The 9,795-nt window shown below is 51.2% G+C and overlaps 1 protein-coding gene across 1 annotated transcript; it reads right to left on the reverse strand.

The window, feature by feature from the left end:
- Window positions 1-6,191: 6,191 nt before the first annotated feature.
- LOC100382626 (uncharacterized) lies at window positions 6,192-7,961 on the reverse strand. The gene has a single exon (NM_001175350.2). It carries the CDS (start codon window positions 7,870-7,872, stop codon window positions 6,280-6,282), a length of 1,593 nt encoding a protein of 530 aa, NP_001168821.2. The 5' UTR covers window positions 7,873-7,961; the 3' UTR covers window positions 6,192-6,279.
- Window positions 7,962-9,795: the final 1,834 nt, after the last annotated feature.

A 9,795-nucleotide genomic window follows, 5' to 3' on the forward strand; every position in this document is an offset into this window, starting at 1 on the left:
GGCAGCATCTGTATGAAAGCCTATATTTTTTCCAAAGGGTCCACTAGGTGTAGTGCCCCGCAGGTAAGATATTATCTGGGCACTCTAGTCCTCTTAACAAATCATGCTTACTAGTATTACTTGTAGGTCTAGATGCCTTACAAAGGGTGTTTGGATGACCTGGTAGAACACATCGGAAGATAGGGAGTCTCCTTTGGCAGCGGCCTTCGCTAGCGCATCTGCTTCTTCATTTTTAGAGCGGTCAATATGGTGGACTGTGTATCCTCGAAATTGCCTTTCAAGACTTCGCATGCCTGACGAATACTATAGCAGGACTGGCTCCCGTGCTGCACAATCTTTCTCAATTTGGCCTACAACTGTTCTCGAGTCTGTCTTGATGATACAGGTTCGAACTCTGAGGGCTCTCAGCTTGCAAAGTCCTAGAATGATTGCCTCGTACTCCACAATGTTATTTGTACATTTGTCGGAGTCATTTGTGAAGCTGAGACGAGTAGTGTATCTGTACTTGCATCGACTCCGGCCCCAGAATGGCCCTAGGATCCATCACTGTGAATGACTCAAGTTGTTTCATTGGTTGGTGGCGAAGGGATGATAGGCCCGGTCCAGTCAACGACGGAGTTTGCTAGGACTTGCGACTTGATGGCACTTCTGGACTCAAAAGACAAGTGATACTCTGACAACTCCACGACCCATTTTCTTATACGGGTGGAGGCCTCAAGGTTGTTGTATATGTTAGATAGACTTCGCTTTGTTAATAACCTTATTTTGTAAGCTTCAAAGTAGTGTCTTAGCTTTCTGGATGTCATGACCACGACATAGGCGATTTTTTCCATTTCAGACATATGGGTCGTCGTCTCGGTGAGGACTTCAGAAACAAAATGTACTAGATATTGAATGAGTTTGCCTTTGGCTTGCTTTTCCTGTACAAGGACTACACTCATATCACGATGTGAGGCCGCTAAATAGAGTAGTAACTTGGTTCCTTGGGTCGGATTGGATAGAGTGGCCAACTTTGAAAAGTATGGTTGAGGTCCTCGAACGCTACTGCTTGCTCTAGCCCCCAGGCGAAGTCATTGGCACCTCGCAGGACATTCAGGAAAGGGAGACTACACTTGGCTAACTTTGAAATAAACCTGTTCAAGGCTGCAATGTGGTTTGTTAGCTTCTGGACCTCTTTCACTATTTGTGGCGGGTGCAGTTCTGCTATGGCCTTGATTTTATCAGGGTTTGCTTCAATGACTTTTCTTGAAACTAAATAACCCAAGACCTTGCCCATGTGGATGCTGAAGACACACTAGTTTGGATTTAGCCCAAGTCTGGTCTCTCTCATGTTAGCAAAAGTCTCCGCCAGATCTGCTAGGTGGTCTACATTGTTTTTGCTCACAACGAGGATGTCGTCGACGTAGGTGAATATATTTCGACCAACCTAGTCTTTAAGTATGGATTAAGTGAGGCAGGAGAATGTGGACCTAACATTCTTGTGCCCATCGGGCATCCTCATGAAACAGTAGGTGTTGAAGGGTGTGATGAAACTGGCATTCACCTTGTCCTCTTTGCTGAGATATATTTGGTGGTAACTAGAGAAACAATCAAGCAGGGACATGACCTCATAGCCTGTTGTAGAATCGACAACTTTGTCGATGCGAGGGAGGGGGGACTCGTCCTTAGGGCATGCTTTGTTTAGGTCGGTGAAGTTGATGCAGATGCGCCATTTTCCATTTTTCTTTTTTACCATAACGACATTTTAAGCCAAGTGGGGTAGTCGATTGGTTCAATAAATTTTGCATCCAAGAGCCGCTGGACTTTGGCCTTGGCTACCTCTTTCTTCTCATCTAACATCTTGTAGAGTCACTCTTTCCTGGGGTGAGCGGAGGAGTTGATAGACAGTATGTGTTCAATGATACTTTGGCTAACTCTCACCAGGTCATATGACGACTAGGCGAAGACGTCTTTGTTCCCACGCAGGCAGTCGAGCAAGCTGGCTGCTTCCTGCGGAGCTAGGCCTTCTCCATTCAATACTGCATGGTTGGGAAAGCAGTATTGAGGGGTACTTTCTTGGTCCCCTCGTCATTTTAGGTGGGGTTCTGGTGCTTGTCAATCTTGGCTGGCGGCTCTAGGTTATGTGTCTATGTACTGGCGCCCAAGCAATGAAGATTTTGTTTCCTAGGGACAAAGTCCCATTCTATGATGTGGGCCACCTGTCGATCTTCAAAAATTGTGATGACTCCACGGGGTCTAGGATCTTCATGCACAAGTATAATCCTTGAATTGCTGCCTCGAAAGCATTGATAACCCCCTACCTAAGATTGCATTGTAAAGATGTCATCGAAGGTGATCTGCTCCATCTGCACGTTTGGGCCGTCACCAAAGGATAATGGTACCACAATTTTTTCGAGGGGTAGAGTGGCCTTACCTCCAAATTCGAATAGGGGATTATCTGCCGACTACAACTGTTTTGGATTTATGCCCATCCTCTTGATGGCGTGTAGGAAAATGATATTAGCTTGGCTATCGTTATCCATGAGGGCCTTAAGAATCTCCCATCCTGCTACATTGTAGTTGACAACCATTGCGTCGGTGTGCGGGGCGTTACAGAGGTTGATATCGTTTGCGTTGAATGTTAGGGGGACGTGCGACCACTTTGTCTGGATGACCGACCCGTTGATGGCGACATTGTTGACACTTCGGTAGTATTCTCTTCTCTGCCTTTTCATGTCGAAGTCTATATAGGAGCCTCCGCTGATCATGTTGATGATGTCGTGAACCAGAGGCTAGGGGTAGTCGTCTTCCTCTTTGGGTGGCGGTGGGGGTAACTGCCTTTGGTGGTGTGCTCGTTGAGGGGTGGAGGTGGGAGTTGTAACCTTTCTGGGTGATGAGGTAGGGACCAGTAATTTTGTTGATAGTGCTGGTAAGGCTAGTAACTTTCTTGGTAAGGTTGGCGAGGTTTAGGCTGGTAGTTGTGGTTGATGGCCTTCAGTGGCTGATCTCAGTGACCCCTCTCCATTCTTTTGGCATCCATCCTCTCCTTGGTTTCCTTGGTGGTACGACAGTCCCTGGTTGAATGACTGTCATCTTCGCAGTGGAAGACACAATAAGGTTTATGAGCGGGGCCATGGCTACGACCCCTGCCTCTTGGTGCTCTACCGCCCCTCCATGACTGCTGGTTGTAGTCATAGTTGCGAGGGGGGTCTTCGTACTGATGGTGATGATTGATGTTGTTTACTTGTTGGTTTGGCGATGGAGGCTGATGTCCCCGTGACCATATTTTTGAGTTACCGGTGTGCGAGGGATCCCTCAGTTTACGCTGTGCCTCAACCTTGCGGTAGTGGAGGTCTTCGGAACATGCGTACTTCTCGAACAGCTGGTACAACTTTTGAAGGGTCATCGACGTATCTCTGGTGCAATGACCATATAGCTGACCAGCGCGGAGGCCGCTGATGGTGTAATGAATAGAGATTACGTCTTCCACTTTCGGCAATTAGGACTTGTGCGACAGGAACTTATTGTAGTAGTCGTGGAGGCTTTCCCTCTCTAGCTGTCTGTACAATGATAACTCTGTGAGGGCGTCGGTCTGTGGTATGTACCCTTGGAAGTTGAAGATAAACTTCTCCCGAAGGGCCGCCTATGAATCAATCGATAGTGGAGGTAGCCTGTTGTACCATGTTAAGTCAGGGCCCTCCAGGGCGATGATGAGAGACTTCACCATTGTGTTATCATCTCCCTCGGATGAGGCCACTGCGACTTGATAGCTCACGATGAACTACGATGGGTCGGCCTTCCCATTGTACTTTGGCCAATTCCTGACCATGTAGTTGCTTGGTTTTGGCATTGCTTGCACTCTGGCAGAGAGTGGGCATCTGCTATTAGTGAAGTTGAAGGCCTGGAAAGTGTCAATCTGGGGAGACTGTCTGACTTCGTCAAAACTGCTCTTTCTTACATGGTCATGGGAAGGGTGTGTCGGGTCTTGCTGGGCCTAAAGCTATGAAATTTCTTTCTCGAGGGCTTGGAGGTGCTCTTTTTCTTATTGGATGAGGAGGCTTACCCTAGCCTGTGCCTCACTACGCGACTGTCTCTCTACTTCTGGAGATTGGAGTTGCTCATGTAGAGGCTCTTGAGTAAGAGATGTTCCTCGACGTTGATACTCAGGTCCAAGCCATCCTGGAGGTCTTCATCGTCATCTGTAGGAGGCATTCCAAATGGGGGATGCTGGTAGCCTGCCGCAACAACGAAGCCTTGGGGCGGAGGCAGGTTCTTTGTTAGGTCTAGTCAAACTTTAGCTTGGCAGGGTTGATATTTTGGGTTTGGGAGGGGGTCCCCTGTGTTTTCTGAGCTGGTGGTGTGGACCTCGCTCGCTTGTTCGGTGGAGATGGCTAGCTGTTTTTATTTTGCGACGCAACTCTCGCCTTATGGATCGGTTGTGGCCTTTGGGTTGAGTGTTGAGGAGTGATCAGCAACGAGGACAAGCTTGCCCTTCTTGGCTACGAGGGCTGCCCTGGCGTCGTCGTCACTCGATAGAGAGCTAGGACGAGTGTTCTTCTTGGGAGGCATCGTGGGAATGGTTTTCGTCGCACAAACGATGGGCACCAAATGTTGGGTACTGACACGTGGTCAGGTGGACCCAAACACTCAGAGACAAAGACAGAGCTCGAGAGAGCGACAAGACGACTGGTGGGAACTGTAGCTTCTCATTATGTGTGTACCATCCTTGTACAGGACGGGGGTATTTATAGGCCTGCCCTGGGGTAAGTGGTCCAAAGTTCGGTCCTACCCCCGGCCACCAACTATATCCAGAGAATGTTCCATGTAACAGGGTAATTACAGCATCGCACGTGTAGCAGCCGACGCACACCAAATAACACCCCGCTAACTACACTGACAGGTGGGTTCTCGGAGGTGCATTTTGGTGGGTCGTTGATGTAATGGACTGATGTGTAGCTTCTGCTACCCTTGGAACCTTCATGATGCGGAACCCTTTGCTGCGCTTGGATGAATGAGTGGCGGCGAAGACCCTGGGGTGATGTAGCGGCGAAGGTCTTGGTTGCTGACGACCGCTCCACGGTCTCCGCCGTTGTTGTTTCTTGCTATGGTCGCCCGCTGAATCGAAGGTCCCTTCGACTGTGGACCATGAAACGAAAGGTGAGGCCTTAGCTAGTTAGCTGTATGAATGAGGTCGTGTTCGGCTTCCGCCCAACGATATTTTTTATCCATTATTCATTCACGAAGTAAATCGATTGTGTTGTTTCATGTTTGATTAAAAGAGCTTGTATTAATTCACAGAGCTATTAGCGCTATCCATTGTCATAGCTATAGCAGCGGCGATAGGTGACTCCATTCTATAGAAGGCCAAACGGGCCTCCCGGCCCGACCCGAGCCTAGTGAAGCCCGGCCCGCCAGGCACGATTAGAAAACCGGGCCGAGTCGTCTAAGCCCGCGGGCTCGATTCCCTGTCCGAGCCCGGCCTGCAGCGGGTCTAAACGGGTCGGGCCGACCCATTTAGCATGAAAAAAGCGGGACAAAAAGCGGGCTAAGCGGACCGTTAAGCACATTTTAGTGTAAAAAGCGGTCTTAACTGGCTTAGAGGTAAACGGGTCGTGCCGAGTTAGCCCACCGTGCCTAGTTTTCTGTCCGAGCCCGGTCCGCTTATTCGTGTCGGCCCGGGCCCGCATAGAACCGGGTCGTGCCGATCTCGGACGGATCCAAACAACGGGCTTCGTGCCGGGCTCGTGGGCCTCGTGCTTATTGGTCATCTATACCCCATTCCCTCCCGTTAATGTTCTGGGTGCTGAACCAAACATCATTTAAGTTTTTAGAACAACAACTTATTTATTGCACGTGCAAGAAAAGTTCGATGACCTTGAACACATTTTTATCTTTTTGCGGTTCAGCATAGATTCATTCCTAATGGACAGATAATTAACCCTGACAAATCAGTAGACTAGAACTACAAATCAATGTTTGCAGGCACATGAATGGGCATAATTGTCGACTGTCAAATCACTATTAGCAAGTTGCATTGGAAACCACTTGCATGCATAGGTGTAGTATCCACCTGAAAAAAAAATAACAGGCCCAAAATTTGTGTGTCGTCCACGTACGTTTGCTGCAGACATCATGACATCGTCGTGCTCGTGCCGCTGTTTGCAACCTCCATGCAGCAAGTGCGAAGAACTATGTAGCAAGGATGATGCAATGCTCCCAATATTTTCATCGTTCCAAATGCTAAAAATACCACTGGATCGAACAGAGCGAAAAAATATTTAAGAATCCTCCGTGTGACGATCAAGTTATCACGGTCACGACGAGCATGGCGTCCTCCGCCTTTACTTTGGCCGCGTCTGCATGCCCGCTTTTGACATCGGCGACGACTTTGACGCTGCCGGTTAGCACGCTCGCGCGGACGGCCTGCTCGGTCCAGTCCATGCGCTGCACCGCGTGCAGCATCAGAGCCGCGCACACGAGCTGCGCAGCGAGCATGCCGACCCACATGCCGGTGAAGTCGAGCCGCGCGGGCCAGAACGCCAGCGCGAGCGCCGCCGGCATGCCAACGCCGTAGAAGGCGTAGACGTTAATCCTCGCCGCCTTTCCGGGCCGCGCGCTGCCGCGCAGCACGCCACAGCCGGCCGTCTGCGGGCAGTTTCCCAGCTCGGCCGCGCCGAGTATGGGCAGCGCCGCGGACGCGAGCCGCAGGATGGCGGCGTCGGTGGTGAACATCCGCGCCCACACGCCCCTCACGGACACCGCGAAGGCGCACGCCACGAGCCCGAGCGCGGCACCGCAACAGAGCCCGACGCGGGCCACGAGGCGCGCGCGCTCCGGCCGGCCCGCGCCGAGCTCGTGCCCGACGCGCGTAGACACGGCGCAGCTGAGGGAGTGCGGGAAGATGTACAGCAGCGACGTGGTCTGTATCAGTATCCCCATCGCGGCGACCGCCGCCTTGGGGTCGACGAGCACGCCGCAGAGCAGCACCATGATCTCGTACCACCACCACTCCAAGCACACCGACATGCAGCTGTGCAGGGAGAGCCTTAGCAGGCACCCCCACTCGACAGCGCCGTCGTCCTCGGGCGACGCCGGCGTCGCGCACAGCGCGTTGGCCTTGCCATTGCCGCCGTCATCGCCATGCATTAGTCCAGCAAGGTAGACGTAAGCCACAAGGAACAGCAGGAAGTTGAGGTTGGTGCAAACGGCGCCGAGCGCGACGCCGCGTATCCCTAGCCGGAGGCTCTGCACGAGGAGCCAGTTGACTGGGACGTGGAGCAGGAGTGCCGCGGCGGCGGCGTACGTGAGCGGGAGTGTGACGGACTGCGCGCGGAGGTACACGCGCAGCGGGTGGAGGAAGGACTGCACGACGAGGTCGGGGAGGGAGCACATGATGAAGTCGTACGCGGCGGCGGCAATGTCGGGGTCCTGGCCGGTGGCGACGAGCACGCGGTGCATGGCGAGCCAGAGCAAGCTGATGGGCACGGACGCGGCCAGGAGCAGGACGACGGTGCGGCGGAGCGCGGCGGTGAGGACGGACGTGCGACCGGCGCCGAACGCCTGGCCGCACACGGGGTCCATGCCAGCGGCGAGGCCGGAGAGCACAGAGTAGCCGGTGATATTAGCGAAGCCGAGGGCGAGGGAGCCTCCGGCTAGGGGCAGGCGGCCGAGCCTGCCGAGGAAGAGCATGGAGATGAGGGAGCGCATGTACATGAGCAGGCCCGCGCCGACCATCGGCACGGCGAGGCGCAGGATGGAAGCGATGACCTCGATGGCCACGCCGCCGTCGCCGCGCCGCGCCGGCCACGGGCGGTCACCCAGCGCGGGGCAGGCTTTGGTTGGCGGGAGCAGGACCTGGTGGTGGCATTGTGTCGGCTCGGAGCAGTGGCACATCGCAATGCGATCCGTGGATGCGCGTGCTGTTTCTGGCAATGCGCTAATGTTTGTTTGCCGTTGCGAGATGTCTTTGATGATGCGAAGCGAAGCGAGCAGGGGAGTGATGGCGAGGGAGTTAGGGAATTGGACGTATATATAACCAACCGTTGAAAAAATATGCCTTGGGCCCACATAATTTTTTTAACTTTGTTTAATAAAAGAGAGAAACGACTTATTCATTTCTGTTAGATTTGCATTGTTCCAAAACTACTACTACAGAGAAATCAAATTATTCTACTTCATCCGCTTTAAAATCTAAATTATAATAGTAAAATGTCCGTGTTTACGACGACACATAATCATATTTGATGGTTGACTTTGGCAATCCATTTGAGCAAAGAGTTTAAAACAATCTACTATCTAAGATATCAATAGAATATCAATTCATAGTTGGTGCTTCATAGTTGGTGCGGCAATCCATTAGAGATTTAATCCTTATTCAAACATGCTCAACTACTAGTGTTCCAATGTTCGCCGCTCGGTGCTTCGACCTCAGTGGGACGGTGGCTCGGTGTCGCACCAGCCTACGAACCACCGCTGACGGCCTCAGTGGATGCTCGCCCAGGCACGGTCTGCCTAGTCGCTGCTCGCTACCCGCTGCCCGTAGGTACGCAGCGCGTGATAGTTCCAAGGGTGAATAGACAACAACTAGAAATTCAACAATTAAAACAAATCTAGACCCCAATTTAGAGGCTAGAGCGAGAGAGAATTGAATCGGAGCAGTAGGGAGAGAGAAGTTCTCTTGCACTTGTTACTCAAATGGATGCAGAATAAACATAAGGAGCAACTCAAGTGATTTTGAATGAAAGGTCCAAGCAAGAGAACTTAGAGGGGAGAGGGAAGAAACAAAACACAACAAAAGCAAAGACGCAAAGAGACACACAATTTGATTTACCGGAGTTTGATTCCAAAGAACCTACATCACCATTGAGGTGTCCCTCAGGACAGGGTCTCTTTCAACCCTCTCAAGTGATTCCAACGATCAAGCTTGAGCCCTCAGATCTTTGATGATGAGAGACAGAGTCTCTGCAAGACACTCTACAACATGGAGCCTCTTGCTAGCCTTTACAATCGAAAGACCACCAACAAAGGAGCACAAGAACACAAATGCAGACCACAAGCACACTAGCCTTCTCTTTACTCTAGAAAGACTATCTCTATGCACTTCTGCTCAAATGTGGTGCTTGGATATCTTTGAATGGCTTGGAGGTGTTGCACAAGTATTTGAGAATGAAACCACAACTCCTGTGTTTTGTCTTGGATGGCTAATGGGGTATTTATAGCCAAAAAGTCCCAATTAGTCGTTAGGTGAGATTCCAAAAATTTGCACCTACCTCGGATGCACCGGACCTCTACTGTACAGGTCCAGTGCTCCACTAGACCTCCTGTATACTGGCATAATCAATGGAAAGTTGCCTTGTCAGGTGGCACCGAACCGGTCCGGTGACCCACTAGACCTTGCGACGTCAGCAGCTACGTCATGTAGCCATTGAAGTATCCATAGGAACAAAAACTAGATGGTGAGACCAATGGGTCTGGTGCACACTAGACTGGTCCGACTTGCCGAGCGCTTTAGCTCTTCAAGAACATACCTCTCTGCGCAATTGGTTCGGTGGACTAGGACACTTAAGCCTCATTTAAGCCTTCTCTATGCAAGTGACTTGGTGCACCACCGAATTTGTCTGGTGCACTAGGCCTTTGAAGGCTTGATCTACCTTCACTGTGCACTCGGTTTGGTGCGCCAATGGACTAGTCCATTACGTTGCACACCTGATGAATTCAAGTCCAAACTAGCAAATCTTCTGCAACTTGATTCAGTTGTCCTTGAGAGCATCCCTATAACTTAGACAAACATTTCTAGAGTCTGTCCAACTAGTCTAA

This window comes from Zea mays, chromosome 1 (assembly GCF_902167145.1).
Source record: "Zea mays cultivar B73 chromosome 1, Zm-B73-REFERENCE-NAM-5.0, whole genome shotgun sequence".
Classification (NCBI taxonomy): domain Eukaryota; kingdom Viridiplantae; phylum Streptophyta; class Magnoliopsida; order Poales; family Poaceae; genus Zea; species Zea mays.